General features: G+C 41.3%; 1 protein-coding gene across 3 annotated transcripts in view; it reads right to left on the reverse strand.

Moving 5' to 3' along the window:
• Window positions 1-24,714, reverse strand: part of LOC141148378 (uncharacterized) — a 101,732-nt gene that overhangs the window by 31,841 nt on the left and 45,177 nt on the right. For all 3 annotated transcript variants that reach the window (XM_073635813.1, XM_073635814.1, XM_073635816.1), the window contains exons 5-9: window positions 22,982-23,623; window positions 21,086-21,193; window positions 20,871-20,978; window positions 14,664-14,771; window positions 681-881 (exon numbers count right to left, since the gene is read on the reverse strand). In XM_073635813.1, the coding sequence (XP_073491914.1) occupies window positions 681-881; window positions 14,664-14,771; window positions 20,871-20,978; window positions 21,086-21,193; window positions 22,982-23,623 (1,167 nt within the window). The remainder of the gene's footprint in view (window positions 1-680; window positions 882-14,663; window positions 14,772-20,870; window positions 20,979-21,085; window positions 21,194-22,981; window positions 23,624-24,714) is intronic.

A 24,714-nucleotide genomic window follows, 5' to 3' on the forward strand; every position in this document is an offset into this window, starting at 1 on the left:
CCCTCTTTTTAAACAGCTATCACTACTTGATGCTGAAAAACGCCAAATATTTGGATTTCATGCATATTTCCAGCCGTCTTGTAGGAGTTATAGGAGTTTTTAATTTTTGGAGACTTGGTACCATCCACCGCGGTTGGGAGCCTATGTTTATCCATGAGATGTCCTGGGAGGATGTGAGTAATAGAACAACTGCACATTGCAGGAACTATGATACATTGATAAAAATTGATGATAAAAAAATTTATAAATTGTAATATTACGATTTTCTGATTTTCTAGAATGTGATGCATTTCCCTGAAGAAGACTTTTCATAAAAATATACAGGTTGAAACGCGTTGGAATCCACCACTCGACGCCACGGTTTTCATCTGTGGTGATTGTATTGGGTGGTGTGCTGTATCACTTCTCTCCGAAACTGTTTTTATAGTTATGTAATATTAGCAATACGGATATTTTGTAAATTTTCTTCACTTATTTGATATTTTTTGTGTAAACAGTCATAATTTTTCCTGATCTATTACAATAAAATTGATTTTAAGTAAATTTAAAAAATCTTCATTGCCTTAAAAATCCAGTTAGAGGTTATATATAATGTTTCTAAAATATCCCTACGCTATAGAAAAATCCTCACTCTAGCACCTACCTACCTAGAGGGTGCTACACCAACATTTATCTGTTACCTTGACTTGCTTGTTTCTGGATTGGTCTGGTCTGTTTATTCACATTTTGTCCAGTGTTATGTGACTGTTTTGGAACATCTCCATCTCGTCTTATCATTTTCTTCGCTGGGATTCCAGAGCTTGATACAGAATAATCATTCGTAGTTGCAGCTTTGGAACCCATACTGCTGCGCACTTGCATACCTTTCATGGCTTTAGAAGCTTTAAAAAAAACACAAAGACACATTAGAATACCAAGTGACTTTTCAGCAACCCCTAGATTCAAAAGATCATTAAAGCAGTATTAACCCCCCCCCAAAAAAAATTGTTAAAATGCAGCTTAGCAATTCTTAGATGTGATGGCTGTATTCAATTTTTTAGGCTTTTTTCCTTTATATTCACCTGGTGAAGCGGCCAGGAAGTATGTTATTTTTAAACTTCCTTTAACACACCAAGCTGTCCAGACAAAGTAGCAGTTAAAGGGTTGAGACAAATCATTTACCATTGGCAGGGGTGCTTATGATGTTCAGTTTTTAGTTATTTAGGTTAAAGTGGATATAAATCCCATTCATGAAATCTGACATGGGCACATAAACTATATTGCCAAAAGTATTAGGACACCTGCCTTTACACGCACATGAACCTTAATGATATCCCAGTCTTAGTCCGTAGGGTTCAATATTGAGTTGGCCCAACCTTTGCTGCTATAACAGCTTCAACTCTTCTGGGAAGGCTGTCCACAAGGTTTAGGAGTGTGTCTATGGGAATGTTTGCCCATTCTTCCAGAAGCGCATTTGTGAGGTCAGGCACTGATGTTGGATGTTGAGAAGGCCTGGCTCACAGTCTCCGCTCTAATTTATCTCAAAGGTGTTCTATCGGTTTGAGGTCAGGACTCTGTGTAGGCCAGTCAAGTTCCTCCACCACAAACACACTCATCCATGTCTTTATGGACCTTGCTTTGCGCACTGGTCCAAATCATTTGGTGGAGGGGGGATTATTGTGTAGAGTTGTTTTTCAAGGGTTGGACTTGGCCCCTTAGTTCCTGTGAGGCAACTCTTAAGGCATCATTATGCCAAGATATTTGGACATTTTCATGCGCCCAACTTTGTGGGAACAGTTTGGGGATGGCCCCTTCCTGTTCCAACATGACTGCGCACCAGTGCACAAAGCAAGGTCCATAAAGACATGGATGACCGAGTTTGGGGTGGAGGACCTTGACTGGCCTGCACAGAGTCCTGACTCAATAGAACACCTTTGGAATGAATTAGAACGGAGACTGCTAGCCAGGCCTTCTCGTCCAACATCAGTGCCTGGCCTCACAAATGCGCTTCTGGAAGAATGGTCTAACATTCCCATAGACGCACTCCTAAACCTTGTGGACAGCCTTCCCAGAAGAGTTGAAGCTGTTAAAGCTGCAAAGGGTGGCACTACGGACTAAGACAGGGATGTCAATAAATTTCATGTGCGTGTAAAGGCAGGCGTCCTAATACTTTTGGTATTATAGTCTATATCTGTAGTGTTTACTTACCTCTCTCCAAAGTCCTAAGTGCCGTATCTTTCTGCTGCTCCGCTCCTCAGTTATCAGCATGATAACTTCTCGTCAAATTTGTTTATTGATTTTGAAAATATAAACATTGATACAATTAACAAAATATTGATTACATTAAATGGTAGCATTAGTTGAATTTACATATCAGATCTTAGTATTTCTTGTAGTTACAAGCAATGAAAGACTTAAATAGGCTATATGTTTTAGAAAGACTAAGGTGTTACAATCAATTTTAACAATTATATAATCAAGAGCAACAAAAAAATGAAAAAGTTGTTAAACTTTTAACTTTGACTAATATGTAATAAAGAAATAATATAAATTAATTACTATGAGATTCAGTTATTTATAATAGGACATTAGAGCTTACTATCTATTATTGTATTATAATTTTTTCGTTATGAAAAAATAAATAGGAGAAGACAGGATAGAATAAGAAGAAAAGAAAAGAATTAAAGGAAAGTAAAGATAAGAAGAAGAAAAAAAAAAAAAAAAGTCTGGATTAGTAGAGGTTTCCGGGGATTTCTTAGTAACAATATATACATAGTATCTTTTTATTAGTTATTCAAAACAAAGTTATATAGTTACCAAGGTCTTAGTAAAGAAGTGTCAAAATTAGGAGAAAGAAAGTGGGTCACCCAAGGACTCCAAATTTTCTCAAATTTAGGTATGTTATCGTTGGATATGGCATCTGTTTTCGAGAGGATCATGGCCTGATGTATTCTATTCGTAGTTTCAGAAAGCATTAGTGATGAGGACTTCCACGCTTTGGCGATGGTCTGCTTTGCGGCTGTGGTAATTTGTAGAAGGAGTTTAAACTGTGTATAGGAGATTTGGGTAGGCTTTAAATTTAGAAGCGCAATTGTCGGATCTGGGATGATAGTTTTCTTGAATAATTTAGAGAGCATTAGGAATATTTCTTTCCAATAATTTTTTGCTATATGGCAATCCCAAAAGATATGAAAATGCGTTCCTAGATCACCACAGCCGCAAAAGCAAAGTGGAGAGTATTGTGGAACATATTTTGCGATCCTAACAGGGACCAGATACCAACGCATAAGTACTTTATAGTTCGCCTCTAAGGCTACTACATTATGAGAAGATATTTCGGTATTGGCCCAGACTTTATCCCATTTGGATGAGTCCATGTGAAAACCAAGATCATTCTCCCATTTTTCCACATAGGAGGGTGTTTTTGTATCAGGCAAAGCATTCAGGTGACTATACAACATTGACACAAGCCCCTTTGAGTGGGGGTCATTTTTACAAATACGTTCAAAATGCGTTATGTCACATAGATCATCTCTACCTTGTATAAATGGCATAAAAAATTTTTTGATCTGTAGATAACGAAAGAGTTCTGAATCTGGAAATTGATGGGTTTCACATATTTCAGGAAATGTTTTAAGTAAAATGGTCGTTATCAGGTCATAGAGTTGTGTTAAATCAGCAGAAATCCATTTTTAAAAGTTTTAGGAGCTGTATGAGCCGGGTAGAAAAGTGGATTTCTAATAAATGATACAAGAGGTATATGCAGAGATTGTAGGCTTTTGATTACTTTGAATCTATCCCATATAGCAATTGTATGTTTAGTAATCCTATTTTTTATTATTTTATGGTCAGAAGAGGTAGACCATATTAGATTTGGTATGGAGATCGGATCACAGTCGATTGAGGGGGATCTCGTGTTTCGTGTGATATTTAAGAATATGTGCTATTTGTGCTGCATTGAAATAATCAGTAAAATTAGGGAAACTTAATCCTCCTTTAAGTTTAGAAAGATAAAGAGTATGGGTAGGTAAGCAAGATTTTAAGGAGCTCCATATGAATGCTTGTGTTTTACGTTGTAGGTTCCTAAGGAAGTATGCCAGGACAGGAATGGGTAATACACGAAAGAGATATAACATTTTAGGTAATACAGTCATTTTTATTACATTTATTTTACCAATCCATGATATTGGCAAAGAGGACCATTGTTTAAGAAAATTAGTAATTTTTCGTAGTAGTGGAGGATAGTTAGCAGAGAAGATATCAGATAGATTGGGGGTAAGAGTAATACCTAGATATGTGAGACGTTGACCATGTAAAAGGCAGAGATGTTTGAGCTTATTGTAGTGTTTGCGGGGGTAAAGAGATGTTTGAAGCTGTTGATTTTTGTGAGTTTATAATTAGTCCAGAAATTTGGGCAAAGTGATCTAGTTTGCTTATAAGATTGGGAGCAGAAATATGAGGGGAAGACATAAAAATTAATACATCGTCAGCAAATAGACATAATTTATGTTGATGGCCTGCTAAATCTATGCCCTTGATTGAGGGGTCTGTACGGATAGCCTGGACAAGAGGTTCAATGAGTAAGGCAAATAAAAGTGGGGAGAGAGGACAACCCTGACGTGTTCCTCTATTTATGTCAAACATGTCTGGTTTGTATCCTGCATATTTAACATATGCCTTGGCATTATTATAAAGTGAAGTGACCCAACTTAGAAAATGAGGTCCAAAGCCCCATTTTTGTAGAGTGAAATTTAAGTAGGGCCACGTCACTGTATCAAATGCTTTTTTGATATCTAATGACAGGAGACACAGAGGTATTCGCCTTGTTTTAGCTGCTTGAATCAATAATGATGCTATACGGGCATTATCTGCTGCTTGTCGTAAAGGGATGAAACGTACTTGATCTTTGCTTATTAATGATATCTATATTTTGCTAGTAGTTTTATATCTAGGTTTAATAAGGATATAGGTCTAAAGTTAATACAAAATGAGTCATCAGACTGAGGTTTAGGGATCATTGAAATTATTGCTGTTAAAGTTTCCGGTCGGAAGGATTGTTTGTTACGTAGGGAGTTAAATGCTTTTGCCAGGATGGGAGTAAGAATATGGGAAAATTTTTTATAGTAGAGGGCTGAGAATCCGTCAGGGCCTGGTCGTTTATTTAACTTAAGGGATTTAATTGCTATTTCGATTTCTATAGGTTCAATAGGACTTTCAAGGTTATCGTATTGAACTTGAGAAATGGTTGGAAGTTTAACTTGTGAAAAAAATGATTCTGCTGAGGATTGGTCGAAGGATCCTTCTTTTTTGTATAAAGAAGTAAGATGTTTATGAAAGATGTGTAATATCTTTACTGGGTTACTAGTGTATTTATCATGGGGTATTTTTAGGCGAATTAGCTTAAAGGGGTTATTTAATTTTTGAAGCGCACGTGCAAGAAGGGTGCCAGGTTTATTAGCTTTAAAGTAGAATTTATGTTTAGATTTACGTATTGTTTTGTCCACCGACTCTGAAAGGAATAGGTCAAGATTTAAACTTGCCTTATCAAGTTGTGCTTTTGACACTGGAGTAGGGTTTGATTGGAAATTTGTGTGGCAGTCATTAAATTCTTTTTCTAGTTTTTGTTGTAGTTGTCGTTTTTCTTTTTTAAGGTATGATGCTTGTCGTAGACAGACCCCTCTAAGAACAGGTTTATGGGCTTCCCACAATGTCAGTGGGGATATATCAGGAGTATCATTGTATCCCAGATATTCTTTTATTGCTGATTCTAAGTCAGATGAATGTGATGGGTGTGTGAGAAGTGAATCGTTTATGTGCCATGTGGGGTCTTGAGCTTTTGGGATTAAAGAAGTAAAGGTTGAAATTATCGCACAATGATCTGTCCAAGTATAAGGTTTAATATAAGAGTTGAGCAATTCTGGTGACATACTTATAGATATTAGGATATGGTCAATACGGGAAAAAGATTTATGTGGGTGGGAGTAAAAAGAGAATTGACGTTTTGAAGAATTTATTTCACGCCAGGAATCTAGCAGTGAATGTTGTTGAAGAAGTCTTTGAAACATACGAGATTGAGAGCTGGATACGGTTGGAGTAGGGGATTTATCTAGATAGGGATATAGAACTTGATTCGAATCACCACATATCAAAAGTGTGCCCATTTTATGCGAATCTATTACTTGTAGCAAGTGAGAGAGGAATGATGTTGGTCTTTTATTAGGTGCATAATAGGAAACAATTGTGAGTGGGATATCACATAGGTGTCCCAAAAGTATGAGATAGCGGCCTTCTGGATCTTTGATCTCTGTTATGAGGGAAAAAGGTGTAGTTCGGTGAAATGCTATTAGTACTCCTCTGCGTTTTGATTTAGCTGAAGCAGTATAAACTTGGGGGTAGCATGTCCCAAAATATTTAGGGGTTGAAGTTTCAGTAAAATGCATCTCTTGGAGGCACACTATATGGGCTTTTGAGGAGGATAAAGATCTGAATACTTTAGTTCGCTTAAGGAATGTTTAGACCTTGGACATTTAAGGTTAGGACATTTAAAGGAGCCATATATAATTTTTACATAAGATATATCGATATATTTCTGTTATCAGGTGCGGAATCAAAGAAACCCCAGGGAAAGATTGGATAAAAGAAAAAAGAAGAAGTAGATTATGAGAGAAGAAAGAAATAATAAGAGTCATATATTTAAAATAAGTTATAATTACTAATATATGTATAAAAATAAAACGATGGCGTACTGAGCACGCAAATCTGCTAGCTCAGAGGCACAAAGTCTATCCGAGGAGGTCCCTCACACTGTAACCCAAGTGGAGGAGAGTCCTAGGACAGAAAAATGGGGGAGAGCAGTGACCAATTCTCGGGTCCCCCGCGGCCACATTTTATGAAAAAATAAAAAATTTCAGTTTAGACATCCGATTTTGGCTATATTCCTTAAAAAATAAGCAAACATAAGAGTCAGATTAAATAGTATTCCTTTTAACAAATCCTTAATTAATTATATATGAATATTCGATTGTAAAGTTATATACTTTAACTTATAACATATTAAGAACTTGAAATATTTAAAATTTAATGATAAGGTAGGTGAACCGTTAAGTTAAATGAGCTTCAGAGAGAAATGCAAAATACGTTCAGTCCATTGTGTCTGGTAGGTCCAGGTCTGGGGAATTGAATCGACCCCTTTTTGATGCACTTTGTCTGCTTCTGTCAGTTCCAGGCTTAGATGCACTTTGTGGAGAATTAGATGTTGTACGTCGACGAGGGCTAGTAGTGGCCCATTGTATAGATGAAGGTTTTGCAAAGTGTTCTGTAATTGTTCGAAGAATCTGCTTGAATATTTGGTGCCTTGAAATGTAAAACGAATAGAAAATGAGACTCCCCATTGATAAGGGATATGGTGGTGTTGGAGATTTTGGAGCAAAGGTTTCATCGCGCGCCGTTTAGCAACTGTTATTGGTGATAGGTCAGCAAAAATCTGGTATGAATGACCTTGAAAAGTAAGAGATTCTTTGTTCCTGGCGGCTGTCATAAGTTGCTCTTTTGTGCGAAAAAAGTGGAACTTTACATTGATGTCACGAGGGGGACCTTCAGCTTTGCGTGGCGCCAAAGCTCTATGGATTCTATCAATTTCCAATCTTTCAATTGGGATTGATGGTGTTAATTCCTGAAAAAGAGCAGTCATAGTCGATTGAAGGTCAATGATTGACTCAGGCATACCTCGTATGCGGAGGTTTGAACGGCGTGCTCTATTCTCAAAATCTTCTAAACGCGCTTGCAGCGTTAAATTTTCATCTTTAAGAGACTCCAATTCATTGTCATGTGATAGTACATTAGTTTCAATGTCATCCATTCTGTTTTCCAATTCAGCTGTGCGTTGGCCTAAATCACGTATTTCTTTTGTCAGTTTCTCTGTAATTTGGTCAGAGGTCTGCTTTAAAGCTTTCTGTAGCATTTTCTCTATTTGTTTTAATATATTTGGGTGTAATGTATCTGCTTGTTGTGGCTGGGAGCTGGCACTGTATTCACTATCTGTGTCATACAGTTCCTGAGGTAAATGCAGCTGTTTCTTGTCAGCGCAGGCCTGAGCTGTGTGAGGAGAATTTGACTGAGCCATATTACCGGAGCCTCTGAGAGGTTTTTCCTTGTGGCTTTTCACTTTTGTTTTTCCTCGGGCAGCTCCCAAAACCATTCTTTTTGTTTCACAGGGTACTAAGGAGGATATTAGTATGCTTTTTGTTTAGTTACCCTGCCATTCGGGCGTCTGTGGTAGCCGCAAAGTCCCGGGAATAACAGAGACTCAGCGGGACATGTCCATCGCTGTCTGCTTTGCGCTTGCACCCCACCAAGTTTATATCTAAACTTGCCCTGGGGATTTTCAGTTGGGAGGACTGGGAACAGGAAGACAGCCAGGTGTACCTTGTGACAGCCAGGTGGGCTCGCATTTTCTGTAAGCAGTGGAACTGGGATCAGGGACCACAGGGAAGCAGAAGGTAATGAGAGATGCTGTTTACTCCACATGTGATACTTTACCAAAAAGGGACGTCAAGCACCTAGCCTGTAATGGGCTGTTGCTGAATTAACAAAGAGACTGTGAGTTCTATGTGGAGTGACCAGCAGCTGCTGTACATAAGTGTACACATTAAAGTTTGTGCAGGAGGAATTGAAGAAGAGGAATTTGTAAATAGGGAGGAAGTTGTTCCTTGTTCTGTGTTTTGGACTTTTTTCAAGTTGGGCATCCCATAATTCCCTACCCCATCCAAATTATCATCCCCTAATAAAATAACAAAAACAAGCCAAGGACTGTTTTCTGCATTTGAGTGAATGAAGGAAATGCTGTGTGACTGGCTGTGCAGCATTGGGGATCCCAGACATCAGCAACTCCTACAGGGGTAGTGCTACACATATGACCCTAGAAGCATGCCCTGTGTGTTTTATCAGGAATGTGGCATACTTTTTATCGCAGGGATAGAGAGGATAAAAAAGGGGGAGGGGTATGCCTATATATCAAGAATAATGTGCAAGTGAATGTGAGAGATGACATCACTGAGGGGGCTAGGGAGGAGGTGGAATTCTTATGGGTGGAGCTCAAAAGGGATGAAGCTAAGGGGAAAATAATACTGGGAGTATGCTATAGGCCCCCTAACCTGAGGGAGAAAGGGGAGACAGATCTCCTATCACAAATTGGATGAGCAGCAAGGATGGGAAGTGTTATCATAATGGGGGATTTTAATTATCCAGACATAGACTGGGCGGAGGGAACCGCGCATTCATTTAAGGCTCGCCAGTTCATTAATGTTCTGCAGGACAATTTTATGGGTCAGATGGTAGACGCACCAACTAGAAATAAAACATTACTGGATCTACTGATTACCAACAATACAGACCTGATCACGGATGTGGAAATACGGGGCAATTTAGGTAACAGCGATCACAGGTTAATTTGTTTCAGTATAAATCACACAAATAGGAAACATAAAGGGAATACAAAGACACTGAATTTCAAAAGAGCCAACTTCCCTAAACTACAAACCTTGCTAAAAGGCATAAATTGGGATAAAATATTAGGAACAAAGAATACGGAGGAGAGATGGGTTTGCTTTAAGGGCATATTAAATAAGGGCATTAGCCAATGTATCCCATTGGGTAATAAATTTAAAAGAGCGAACAAAAGTCCTGGATGGCTTAACTCCAATGTAAAAATGCATATAAAAGCAAAGGAGAAGGCCTTCAAAAAATACAAGGTTGAGGGATCATCCTCAGCATTCAGACTTTATAAAAAATGCAACAGGAAATGTAAGGGTGCAATTAGGACAGCTAAGATAGAACATGAAAGACACATAGCGGAGGAGAGCAAAAAAAAATCCCAAGAAATTCTTTAAGTATGTAAACAGTAAAAAAGGGAGGACAGACCATATTGGCCCCATAAAGAATGAGGAAGGACATCTGGTTACAAAGGATGGGGAGATGGCGAAGGTATTGAATTTATTCTTCTCCTCAGTCTTCACGAGTGAATCGGGGGGCTTCAGTAACCAAAACTGCAGTGTTTATCCTCATGACACAAAACAGGAAGCACCTCCATGGTTAACAGAGGACAGAATTAAAATTAGACTTGAGAAACTTAACATTAATAAATCACCAGGACCAGATGGCTTGCATCCGGGGGGAACTTAGGGAACTCAGTCAAGTGATTGCCAGAACGTTGTTCCTAATTTTTAAAGATAGTCTACTGATTGGAATGGTACCAGCTGATTGGAAAAAAGCCAATGTAGCACCAATATTTAAAAAGGGCCCAAAATACATCCCTGGGAATTACAGACCAGTTAGCCTAACATCAATAGTATGTAAACTCTTGGAGGGGATGATAATGGACTATATACAAGATTTTAGTAATTAGAATGGTATCATTAGCAGTAATCAGCATGGATTCATGAAGAATCGTTCTTGCCAAACCAATCTATTAACCTTCTATGAGGAGGTGAGTTGCCATCTAGATAAAGGAAGGCCCATAGACGTGGTGTATCTGGATTTTGCAAAAGCATTTGACACAGTTCCCCATAAATGTTTACTGTACAAGATAAGGTCCGTTGGCATGGACCATAGGGTGAGTACATGGATTGAAAACTGGCTACAAGGGCGAGTTCAGAGGGTGGTGATAAATGGGGAGTACTCGGAATGGTCAGGGGTGGGTAGTGGGGTCCCCCAGGGTTCTGTGCTGGGACCAATCCTATTTAATTTGTTCATAAACGACCTGGAGGATGGGATAAACAGTTCAATCTCTGTATTTGCAGACAATACTAAGCTAAGCAGGGCAATAACTTCTCCGCAGGATGTGGAAACCTTGCAAAAAGACCTAAACAAATTAATGGGGTGGGCGACGACATGGCAAATGAGGTTCAATGTAGAAAAATGTAAAATAATGCATTTGGGTGGCAAAAATATGAATGCAATCTATACACTGGGGGGAGAACCTCTGGGGGAATCTAGGCTGGAAAAGGACCTGGGGGTCCTAGTAGATAGGCTCAGCAATGGCAGGCAATGCCAAGCTGCTGCTAACAAAGCAAACAGAATATTGGCATGCATTAAAAAGGGGATCATCTCCAGAGATAAAACGATAACTCTCCCACTCTACAAGACTCTGGTCCGGCCGCACCTAGAGTATGCTGTCCAGTTCTGGGCACCAGTCCTCAGGAAGGATGTACTGGAAATGGAGCGAGTACAAAGAAGGGCAACAAAGCTAATAAAGGGTCTGGAGGATCTTAGTTATGAGGAAAGGTTGCGAGCACTGAACTTATTCTCTCTGGAGAAGAGACGCTTGAGAGGGGATATGATTTCAATTCACAAATACTGTACTGGTGACCCCACAATAGGGATAAAACTTTTTCGCAGAAGAGAGTTTAACAAGACTCGCGGCCACTCATTAAAATTAGAAGAAAAGAGGTTTAACCTTAAACTACGTAGAGGGTTCTTTACTGTAAGAGCGGCAAGGATGTGGAATTCCCTACCACAGGCGGTGGTCTCAGCGGGGAGCATTGATAGCTTCAAGAAACTATTAGATAAGCACCTGAATGACCACAGCATACAGGGATATACAATGCAATACTGACACATAATCACACACATAGGTTGGACTTGATGGACTTGTGTCTTTTTTCAACCTCACCTACTATGTAACTATGTAATACAAAGACACTGAATTTCAAAAGAGCCAACTTCCCTACACTACGAACCTTGCTAGAAGGCATAAATTGGGATAAAATCTAAGGAAGAAAGAACACGGAGGAGAGATGGGTATGCTTTAAGAGCATATTAAATAAGGGCATTAGCCAATGCATCCCAGTGGGAAATAAATTTAAAAGAGCGAACAAAAGTCCTGGATGGCTTAACTCCAACGTAAAAATGCATATAAAATCAAAGGAGAAGGCCTTCAAAAAATACAGGGTTGAGGGATCATCATCAGTATTCAGACTTTATAAAGAATGTAACAAGAAATAGTGCAATAAGGACGGCTAAGATAGAACACGAAAGACAAATAGCGGAGGAGAGCAAAAGGAATTCCCAAGAAATTATTTAAGTATGTAAACAGTAAAAAAGGGGGGACAGGCCATATTGGCCCCATAAAGAATGAGGAAGGACATCTGGTTACAAAGGATGGGGAGATGGCGAAGGTATTGAATTTATTCTTCTCCTCAGTCTTCACGAGTGAATCCGGGGGCTTCAGTAACCAAAACTGCAGTGTTTATCCTCATGACACATCACATGAAGCACCCCCATGGTTAACAGAGGACAGTATTAAAATTAGACTTGGGAAACTTAACATTAATAAATCACCGGGACCTAATGGCTTGCACCCAAGGATACTTACAGAACAGGAACATAGGGGCCAAAAGGAACATTGTCAGAGGTGCCAAAGCTGCTTCTATTTCTCCAACCCAAATGAACATTAAGCCAGATTCTACTCATATCCCTCATAGAGTTTCAAAGTTACTATTGTTTCCTTTATTGGAATATACAGTATATTACTCTGAACACTATAGAAAGTGAAGATCAATGTGTGTATAGCCCCTGGGTGTGATGTGTAGTGGTGGAGTGTAGAATATGACTTACCTTTGGAGGATGAATGGAAAGGAGCTATTCTAAATTGCTTGTTGGGGGTCTTGTGAAAAGTTGTACTCTGCAAGTGTAGATGCTCCAGAACATAGTAAATGAGCAGAAGGTCTGCTGACTTCCATCATCCAATCATGTGCAAGCAAAAATACTGTTTTTACAAAAAAAAAAATGGCACGTGATTGGGTATTCTATGCAAGGTGAAGGTTTACCTCATTTACTAAGCTCTGGAGCAATTGCACTTGCAGAGCACAAATGCACTTTGTAAAGTGCACAGTCTAATTGCCTTTAGTAAATCAACCCAATACTGTTTAAACTGTAGTTTCTATACATACATAAAGAACATTACATCAACTGTCTATTGAGCTAAAAAATCCTTAATTTTACATTTATTTACAGAACAAGAATAAAAAGTATTTGCCCAAGGAGGGCATTGTTAAAGGTGCCAAAGCCCCTTCCATTTCTCAAACCTTACTGAATGTGAAAGTGATACTAAAGGTTTGCTTTAAAAAAAATAAAAATAACAAACATGTTATACTTACCTGCTCTGTGCAAGGGTGCAAGTGGTTGTATAATGCGGAAATTTGAGATAGAAGAGAAGTGCCAATGCCCAGATGGGTCAAAGTTGCCATGAGAAACTCCCAGTCCACCCTATCGAACGCTTTCTCAGCATCGGTCGAGAGCAGAAGGGAATTGTCCCTTGCCTCCCTACCCGGGATAAAGTCAGTTTGATCTTTTGAAATTCATTGCGGGACCAGGGGGAGGAGTCTATGTGCAATAGTTTTGGCATATATTTTAGCATCAATATTCAGTAAATTTTGCTTTGTTTTGGACTGACTTGTGGTCGTGGTTCTGCAGGATTAAACAAAGAGGCATCTAGAGATTATACTGTAGTTTTGGGACCTGCATAAAGAACATTACATCAACTCTATCAAGATGAGAAAAAACTAAATTTTAGAGCTCTTTCCAGAACAAGAATAGAGGGGCATTTGTCCAAGGGGGACATGGTCAAAGGTTCCAAAGCCCTTCCCATTTCCCCAATCCTGGTGAGTGTTAATTCAGACTTTTCTCATATGGCCGGTGGCTGGAAGTTCTTGTGCCTGACACTAAGGGTGGAAGAAGATAAGAACTGAAGCTTCTATCCATAACTCATGAATACATTTGAGCAGACAGACCCTTTTAATAGTTAGGAAAAACAATCAATGTAATTGGTTTATATTACGAACTGCTCTCCATCTGCTTTAGGATGCTACTGTAAATCACTTTGAGGGCTTCCCATACCAATTTTATGTTAAAAAGGCCACGGTAAAGCTGGGTATACAATTTGTTTTCTTTGTGTTAAGCTGAAGGACTTAATGAAATAAAAGATCAGATTCCCCCCTCCACACAAGTGATGTGGATGGAGGAATCCTTCCTGCTGTGACATTGTATTGTGACAGCGGGGACTTTCTGCTATGAAAATACACTGATCACGATTGGTTGCAGATAGGAATCAGTGAAAATTTTCCAACGTAGCCGTTCAACAGAAGTTGATCTAACAATCTCCTTCCATCAGATAGGGAGGGACACACACAGATTGAAACTCCCTCCTGAAACAGCCGAATTTCAATCTGTCTGTATCCACCTTAAAGGTAGGTAGAAATACAGAAATGGAGATTTTGTACATTGTGCTTCAATACAGGATATTAGTGCCATCCATACTAATAATAGAGACACACCTGTGTTACCTGGGCTTAGTCAACCTGTATAAAAGCCAATGTTTGGCACGGGAAAAGTAAACTGGGCGATTTCCCACACCCCCAAGTCCATAAATGTTCCCACGCCATGAAAAAAAAATGCAGTGTGGTGTTTAGTTCCTGTGCCTTTTTTCATGTCAGATCATAATCTAGTTGGTAAAGCTGCAGAAAACGCAATGCACTGTGTTGGATAAAATACAATCAGCTGCTTATGTGTTGTCCTGAGTGTCAATTGATTTCAGCATGCCCCGTGAAAATGTGCCCAGAGTGCTCTGAATGTACCTAGAAGAGTTCTCCCCACTGATTTGTAGGGGTGGAGTGTAAACCATAACTTACTTTTGGAAGATGCATTGGAAGGTGCTACTCCACTTTGATTGCTTGGAGCCCTATGAGATATGTTGCTTGTGGTTTTGCTTGGTTCTGGGTTGATTTGTGGTTGTGGTTCTGCAGGGTACAGAATACAGGCATGTAAAGATTATATTGTAGTTTCAGAACATGTATAAAGAACACCACACCAGCTCTCTCTATTAAGCTGAGATAATCCTACATTTTAGAGTTATTTCCAGAACAAGAACATAGGGGCCAAAAAATCCTTAATTTTACATTTATTTACAGAACAAGAATAAAAAGTACAGTATTTGCCCAAGGAGGGCATTGTTAAAGGTGCCAAAGCCCGTCCCATTTCTCAAACCTTACTGAATGTTAAAGTGATAATAAAGGTTTGCTTTAAAAAAAATAAAAATAACAAACATGTTATACTTACCTGCTCTGTGCAAGGGTTTTGCACAGAGCGGCCCCGATCCTCCTTTTCTGGGGTCCCCCAGCTGCGCTCCTGGCTCCTCCTCTTCACCAGGTACCCCCACAGAGAGCCGATTTGCATTGGGGCACCCGTGCAGGCGTGCTCCCAAATCCCGCTGCTGCGTCCATTAACACAGACAGCAAGACTTGGCCCCGCCACCCTGGCTCCCACGTCACTGGAGCCAATGGCTCCTGCTGCTATCAATCTATCCAATGAGGAACGAAGCCAGCAACTGGAGCTCCTGGGAACGTCCTCGACGCTGGAAAGACTGGGTTCAGTTAAGTAAAAGGGGGTGGGGGGTGTAGTGGTGGAGTGTAGAGCATGACTTACCTTTGGAAGATGCATAGGGCGGAGCTAATCCAAATTACTTGTTGGGAGCCCAATGAGATCTGGGGGGGGGGTGCTTCAGTACAGGGGGTTTTTCACCTTAATGCATAGAACGCATTAAGGTGAAAAACCTTGAGACTTTACAACCCCTTTAACCTCCCTGGAATGCATTAAGGTGAAAAACCTTGAGACTTTACAACCCCTTTAACCTCCCTGGAATGCATTAAGGTGAAAAACCTTGAGACTTTACAACCCCTTTAACCTCCCTGGCGGTATGATTATGTCAGATTTTTGCATCTCAAAGCAGTACATGGTTTTGCATAGACACTTGACGTTTTATATTGTAGGCCTGTAATTCTTAGTCATAACACACTTAAATCTACCCAAACAAAAATCTAGTAGACATCCCGGGTATGATAAAGTTTGAAACGCGAAATCATAAATTATAATATAATAAATAACCATAAATAACTATAAAACATAATAATTTAATAATAATAAAATTAATTTCCCCACAATTCACTATTGCTCAATTCTGCAAGTGTTCTAATTTACTATCGCTGTTTTCTAGCTGGTTTAAAACCACTTTTGATGTAAAGGGACACTTTTTGGTTGCCATGGACATTCTCAAGTTTCCAGGCAGAAAGAACAGTATATATCATAATAAACTGCATGCAGGGCATTGGACAAAGCACTAGGGACAAAAGGGAGGTGAAATAATTTGATACAGTAACTGTATGTGTTATGTTTTGTGTAGTTTTTTAATTTGCCGCCAGGCTCCGCCCCCATACATCGCAACGCTCGCAGGGAACGGAGTCCGGCACACAGAGGTATCAGGTGGAGGACACAGCCCGCAGACACAGCGGGCGGACATCGCAGGATCCTGGAGATAAGGTAAGTATACTATACCAGGATTCCGCTAATGGTACTGAAATGTAACCCCGAGCCACACTCGGGAAAACCGCCAGGAAGGTTAAAGAATATGCAATCTCAACATTTCATATTCCTGATATGTGGTTGCTGTACCATGTACTTGTATGAGAAAGTCTCCTGTTCTCTTTGTATTGCTTCCTTTGTGTGAAATCCCCGGTGTTTCTTTGGATTAAAGGAACTTTTAGCCAGAGGAAGAGTGTCAGAATCTTTTTCTGAGGAGTGTAACATAGAGTCCATGTAACCCTGGTGTATCTGAAGAATCACTTCTAATAGGAGTTATGCCCTGTACACACGATAGGATTTACCGATGGAAAATGTGTGATAGGACCTTGTTGTCAGAAATTCCGACCGTGTGTAGGCTCCATCACACATTTTCCATAGGAATTTCCGGCACACAAAGTTTGAGAGCTTGCTATAAAATTTTCCGACAACAAAATCCGTTGTCAGAAATTCCGATCGTGTGTACACAAATCCGACCCACAAAGTGCCACGCATGCTCAGAATAAATTAAGAGACGAAAGCTATTGGCTACTGCCCCATTTATAGTCCCGACGTACGTGTTTTACATCACCGCGTTCAGAACGATTGGATTTTCCAACAACTTTGTGTGACCGTGTGTATGCAAGACAAGTTTGAGCTAACATCCGTTGGAAAAAATCCATGGATTTTGTTGTCGGAATGTCTGATCAATGTCCGACCATGTGTACGGGGTTCTAAACCCTTCCATATACCCAGTGAAGTGACTGGCCTCCGGTGATACACAGAGATTAAGCAAACCCTCTTACATAAGCTATACCTGCTATATCTGCAGTCTTTCTACATCTATTCAAAGTGCTGAATTCATAAAGCTTGTCTGAAAGTTCAGAAAAAAAGGGGGCGGAGAGCTGAAATTACACACTGCAGAGCTCAGTGAGGAGAGCTCTGAGAGCTGATTGGTGGGAAAGGACACACCCCCTCTACACAGATCACAGAAACAGAGCTGAGGCTGTCAGTCACAGGCTATTTGCTGGAGCTCCCTCCCCTGTCACCATTTTCTCTTGGTGTCAGGAAAACTTGTCAGAAGTTATTCATGCTCATAGCAGAGGAAGGAAGCAGCAGACAGAAATGATACTTAGTGTTCTTAATTGAGGCAAGCACACACTATAGAGCAGTGGCGTAACTAAAACCTTCAGGGCCCCGATGCAAAAAATCATGAAGGGCCCCCCTGACCCCTGGACAGCGCTTTTCCTAGGGGGATGTCTGATAAGAGGAGGAGCCGCGAGAGCCACCGAGGGACCCCAGAAGTCGGTGTTTGGGGCCACTCTGTGCAAAACTAACTGCACAATGAAGGTATGACATGTTTGTTATTAAAAAAAAAACCTTTACAATCACTTTAAGGGGTTAAAACAGGTGGTCAGGAGGCAACATATTGCCTCTTTACCGGCTGTCAAATGCCTCTGAAAAGTGATCTGAGCATGGATCGCTTTTCAGAGGAACAGCATTTTGTTGCTGGTACTTTGAACGAGCAAGAAAAAAAAAATCAGTCCTAATTGTACACATATAGGGTGCCAGGATTAAACGTGCATACATAAAATGTGCATACATACATCTAAACAGTGGCGGCTGGTGCTCAAAATTTTTTTGGGGGCGCAAACATTTTTTGAAAAAAAAATCATCACATGCAGCCACTGTGCCACTTAAATGCTGCCAGTGTGCCCATCAAACGCTGCCACTGTGCCATCAATTGCAGCCACTGTGCCAAACGCTGCCACTATGCCCATCAAACGCTGCCAGTGTGCCCATCAAACGCTGTCGGTGTGCCCATCAAACGCTGCCAGTGTGCCCATCAAACGCTGCCAGTGTGCCCATCAAACGCTGCCAGTGTGCCCATCAAACGCTGCCAGTGTGCCCATCAAACGCTGTCAGTGTGCCCATCAAACGCTGCCAGTGTGCCCATCAAACGCTGTCGGTGTGCCCATCAAACGCTGCCAGTGTGCCCATCAAACGCTGTCGGTGTGCCCATCAAACGCTGTCAGTGTGCCCATCAAACGCTGCCAGTGTGCCCATTAAATGCTGCCAGTGTGCCCTTGAATGCCCCCAGTGTGACCCCCGACCGCTCATCGGCACTTACCCTGTCTTGGTGGGGCAGCGGGTGACTGAGACGAGTGGGTTCCTCCATGCGTCTCCTGCTGTCCACATCTCCCGTCCTCTCCTCCTGATAGGCGTCCAATAGCGGCGCCTGTCATTTCAGCCAATCAGGTGATGGGTAACAGACCCAAGCACCTGATTGGTGGAGAGGCAGTTTAGTGTTAGGAAAGCGAATAGAGTGGCCTGCAAGGTCACCTTTTTTGATGCCTATTAGAGCCTATGGCTCTAATCCGGTGCTTCAAAAACACCCCCGCCGCTGTAATTCAGGTTCCCTGCGCCCAAAAAGGGGCTGGGCGCCTGAATAGGGGGTGGCAGCGGCGGCCATAGATAGATAGATTCATGCATTGCATGAATCTATCTATTGGTGATAGAGGGGTGGCTGGAGAGAGGGGGCGGTGCCGTGCGCCCTTAAAGCGGTTGTATACCCGCAATTTTTTTTTTTTTTTTTTTACCCCTGTAAAGCAAAAGGCATAATGAGCTAGTATGCACCTCATACTAGCTCATTATGAAATACCTACCTTAGAACGAGGCGTCGGTATCTTACCTGGTCCACGCCGAGGGAGCTGACATGTTGCCTCGGCGTGTCTTCCGGGTATCTCGGTTCCAGCGCTGTTATTGGCTGGAGCCGTGATGTCACGCATGCGCGGGAGATTTCTTACCCGGCAAGGTCCGGCAGTTGCCGGGCCTTCAGCCGAGAATCCCCTGTGCGCATGCGCCGCTGCAGTCAGCGGCTCATAGCGAGGGGAATATCTCCTAAACCGTACAGGTTTAGGAGATATTTTTTTTACCTACAGGTAAGGTTTATTATAGGCTTACCTGTAGGTAAAAGTTACAAAAAAACAGTATACAACCACTTTAATGCATGGGCCACCACTGCATCTAAACACACACACACATACACATAGATAAACACACACATAATATACACACACATATACTGTATATACACACACACACAAACACATATACATATGTAAATACACACATAAACACATGCAAACACATACATGAACACACATATAAACACATACATACAGAAAGCCTTTTAAAAAACGGCAGACCTTTACCTTACCTCTTCCTTCTCGGGTACTGCACTGTAGGGGGAGACAAAGAGCACAGCACACACTGCTTTCACTTTAGAACAGTGTGACGAGCTCCCTGCACAGTGCCGATTACAGTTCGGCCGACGATCGGGGAGATCGATCTCAGCCACTCATCCCTACAGGATAAACAGGGGGGCCCTGCAGCATGGGGCCCAGTCGCCATGGCGACCTCAGCGACCCCTATACTTCCGCCACTGCTATAGAGGGATATGCTTTGTTCATATTTCATGTCAGAGGTTTACAACCACTTTGAAGCCATTTAACCTTCCGGGTCATACAGTCTTGAGCTGCAACAGAAAGCTATGCAGTTTAACCTTTCTGGAGAAGTACTTCTGCACAGTGTACTTTTTACCTTTTATGTTTGGGCCAGTCTGAAGAGGAAGTGGGTGACAGTGGCTGTGTTCAGTGAGAGGACAGGTGCACTTAGTGCCCCCCCCCCCATCTCATGCCATGGTACTCCTCAGGGACTCGCTCTGGTGCAGGGTTGACCTAGGGACCTGGCCTGGGTAGTCACAGGAACAAGAACTTGTATCAGTTCTAAGTGGTGGCCTCCTGAATGTGTGATGAATTGGTAAAGGTAATATTGAAAACAGTATACTGTGCTCACTAAACTTAACATGTCACTGGCCTAGCAACTTTGTGCTCATCTTATTCTGGAAAACTGCTTAGTGTGTGTTGCATGTCCCTGACATATTGCTTAGTGTGGTAACCCTAAGTGTTATTTGGCCAGGACAGGAGACAGGAGGGCCTGCTATGTACCCCTAACTTGCAAGAGTGATTTACTTTGGATAGAGGAGAGAGATGAGAATACAGTGTTTGTTGGTTCCAGGTGATCACAGGTTAAACACTTGGGAACCAAAGTGTGAAAAGTTAACTAGATGGCTTGTGGTTTCTTACCTGTCCTCTAGGGGGCAAACTCCCAGCAGTTACACCAATAGCCCAACCACCCGTTCAACAGGCGAGAGGGATATTTTAGCTCAAGATGTCCTTTCAGTAAATTCCATGTACTGTACTCAGCAGAGTGTGATACTTGTGCTCAACATGTTCCTGACAGGCTTCTCATTTATCTTAGTGTGTACCTAGAAGAGTGCTTAGTTGCGATGAATGAACAGATTTGTGATTTTTAAAGTTAAAATTGTTTGTACTCGAATATATATTACTGTATATAACTCTGAGCACTATAGAAAGTGAAGATCAATGTGTATACAGCCCCTGGGTGTGATGTGCAGTGGTGGAATGTAGACCATGACTTACCTTTGGAAGATGCATGGGACGGAGCTACTCCCAATTGCTTGTTGGTTGTCTTAAGAAATATGTTCCTTTTAGTGGTGCCTTGTTCTGGATTGATCTGTGGTTGTGGTTCTGCAGGGTACAGAAAAGAGACATGTAGTGATTAAACTGTAGTTTTTGTGTATGCATAAAGAACATCACATATGATATACAGTGGTGTTGTGTAGAACACAACTTACTTGTGGAAGATGCATGGGAAGCAGCTCCAGCAAATTGCTTTTTGAGAGCTGTATGAAATAAGTTGCTTGTAATGTTGCCTTGTTCTGGATTGACTTGTGGTTGTGGTTCTGCAGAGTAAATAAAAGACATTTAGTGATTAAACTGTACTAGAGGGGCATTTGCCCAAGGTGAACATTGCCAAAGGTGCCAAAGCCATTCCCATTTCTCTAACTCTACTAAGCGTTAAAGCAAATGTTAAGCCATAGTTAAATTAAAGCTGGTGGCCGGAAATGCTTGTGACTGCCATTTTGGGCTATACAAGCTAAGCTGTCCTGGCTCCAACAATTCCTCACATGATAAGCCCTTTTATTATAAGATAAGACCACTTTTGGTGCATACAAACTATGATGGGGACCCATAATCCTTTGGCATGAAGAGGTGAAAGTTCAGGACTCTCAATGAAGCTGGGTACTTTTGTGAACTGGCAGAAGTTGCTTTCACAGCAGGCTCCCCATTTCCCATCTATGCATTATCCAGATGGTTCTGTATAGCTCCCTTCCTCTCCTCTTGTGCTGCAGATGTCTCTGGCATGGTGCTCCTTGTGCATAGCGTGTCTATCTCAAATGACTGCTTGTGATTAGCATGTTGGAGGAAGAAGGCTCTGTGTACACAACATATCCATGGCAACGTATGTGGGAATGGAAGGGGGTGTCTTGCCGAGAATGTTCCCTCAGCGGATAAGGACCCCCCCCGTACTGCGCAGGCGCAGCGCTTGCACGGTACGAACTACTAGGAGCTACCGAAGATAGCCGAAGCAGAAAATCTTCAATCAGCTGTACACGGCGCCTGCGCCCTGGGTCCAGGTTCTAGCCCCACCATCCAAGTGGACCTAGAGGGAGAATAAAAAAATGCTGAGCGAAGCGAGGCCGTGCCCGAAGCGTGGTGAGCAAAGCGAGGCTGCGAGGGGACCTCTTACAGGCGCCGTGTACAGCTGATTTCCAACTATTCCGCTTTGGCTATTTCCGCCGGCTCCTACTGCGCAGGCGCAGCACCTGCGCAGTAGAGGGGGGTCCTTATCCGCCGCGGGGAACTTTCTCGGCAGAACAGAGGGGCTCAAAAAAGAAACAGAAAGAGAAGCTTAGCTAACAGACATTTACTGATCTCCCTCCCCCTATTTGGAGGCACCTGCCATGCCAGTCCCTGGCCCACCAATGGGTGTGTGGAGCTCAGGAAACATGTCAGAGGCATGCAGGACAAAGGGGTCCTGCAGTTCCAGGGGTATGTGGAAGTGAATCAGAGGCTAAACAGCCAGCAGACCATCAGCTTGTCAGATTTGTACACACTCCAATGTGTTTAAAACCCCCAAAGCCACCAATGTAGATTCTACTTTGCTGGTAGTAAAATGCTTAAAGTGCACGTATAGCCCTTTTTAGTTTTGGAGAGAGTAGCGAGGGATTAAAACCCTGTCAGCTTTTTTTTTAGCTGTCTGCGTCCAGTTGCAGAGATTTACCCTCACTTCCTCTCCAAAATCTCTCCAAAATTACCAGTTGCACCAATAACACACTGTGCAAACAAGAAATTAATAAAACCATTCAGGATACTCAAAACCTGGCTCAAGTGAAAAACTTTGTACCTCCTAGGCCCTGACTTAAAATAGGGTCCTATATAAGCGATATATGTACACACAGTGCGCTATAATTCAAAAGCCCTCCAACTGGCCAGTGGTTTGCATGTCAGGGCGGTCGTTGGAGCCCAAGATTATTTAAGCACTCTAAACAGAGTTTTTCAACAGAGGAGGTCATAGGAGGCTGTCACCTCTGGTGGTTCAAAAGAAACGAGACTCGAGCTGGGTCCATCTCAAAGAAATACTCAAATCAATATAATATTATACAATATCAACCTTTTTTCTAAGTTACCTTGTTTGGGTGGTCGATGTACTGGTCTGTGTCCTTCATCTTTACTTGAAGTTGTTTCTTTGTGATTTGAGACTTCTATCATAGCATCTTCTTCTTGTGCTCCTTTAATTTTGTGATTTGGGACTTCTATCACAACATCTTCTGTTTCTATTTTAATTTTGTGTCTTGGGACTAATATCACATCATCATCATCTTCTTGTTCTATTTTAATTTTGTGTCTTGGGACTAATATCACATCATCATCATCTTCTTGTTCTATTTTAATTTTGTGTCTTGGGACTAATATCACATCATCATCATCTTCTTGTTCTATTTTAATTTTGTGATTTGGGACTCCTATCACAGCATCATCTTCTTTTTCCACTTTCATTTTGTGATTTGGGGCTCTTATTAGAGCATCTTCTTCTTTTTCTCTTTTAATATTTTGACTTGAGATTCCTATCAGAGCATCTTCTTCTTGTTCTCTTTTAATTTTGTGACTTGGGACTCCTATCACGGCATCTTCTACTTGTTCTCTTTTAATTTTTTTTGCTGAGGGTTCAGGGCATTGTATATCAATAATGGTTGGTACGAAAATGATGCGACTAAGGCTGTGTTCTTGTTTCCCACTTTGCTCATCTTCTATGCTTTTTGATTTAAAAGCTTGAAAAAAAATGCACAAAAACATTTGGAATGGCAAGTTACTTCTCTGCAAAACCTAGCTTTAAAAATATCAGACAAACTTGCTATAGAGTATGGCAGGGTCCTGATAGTGAAGGAGTTGCTCAGCCCTGGAGGAAGCCATGATATACCATGGCCCACATGGGGAATATTGATTGGCTTTAGCAGACCCTTTCTTACCAGACTATTGAGTATACATTTTTATTTAGCATCTTTACTCTTTTCACTTGCTATTGTCCTCACCACTTTTTTTTTTTTTTTTTTTTTTTTGCTCTCAACAATTAAATTATATGAATACTTATATATAAATAAAAAACATATTTTGGGGGATTCGGACAGCATTGGGAAGGATTTGTTTCCTGGTGCACAACATGAAGCTAACAGCCACATTCACCTCACCTCTGCTCAGCACATGGCCAACTGTGCTCCAAAACTTAGTTGCATACACTGATACTAAATACACTGTCAGCAGGGCCGGGACAAGAAGTAGGCAGAAGGGGAGGCTGCCCTGGGCGCAGCGAGTATTGTAGGGATGGAGGCGCTGCCGGTTTCTCTACTATAAGGGGCTGACAGGGGTAGTCACAGAACTACTTCTGTCACTACTTCAGTCAGCCCAACACTGGTAGCAGCAAGGAAAAAATAAGAGACCCGGGAGGAGGTGCAGGCTGTGCTCTCTTTCCCTCTCCTCCTCATAAGCCTGCACATAATGAAGGGGGACACAATTTGTCATCTTTGCCCTGGGCACTGGATGATCCTACCTGGCACTGACTGTCAGCATTCCTGTAAAATTCACAATCAAAGTAAACAGGGTGACTTTTCCAGTGTTTAGGTATAAATAATCCTAATTAAACTAAGGAGGTGCTATAAAGTACAAAACAATTATAAGAAATAAGCAAAAAAGATCTAATGAATAGTCCTTCGAGCTTAAACAGTGCTAAATCATTTAAAAAACAATTCATCGGTTAAAAATAATAGTGTGCATCCAGGTGAGAGATGCTAGTCCAAAATGTTTGTGTGACAGTTCATATAGGAAACATCAGCTGTTTGAAAGTTCAGCCATCACCACACCACAT

This window comes from Aquarana catesbeiana, linkage group LG06, assembly GCF_042186555.1.
Source record: "Aquarana catesbeiana isolate 2022-GZ linkage group LG06, ASM4218655v1, whole genome shotgun sequence".
In the NCBI taxonomy this organism is placed as follows: domain Eukaryota; kingdom Metazoa; phylum Chordata; class Amphibia; order Anura; family Ranidae; genus Aquarana; species Aquarana catesbeiana.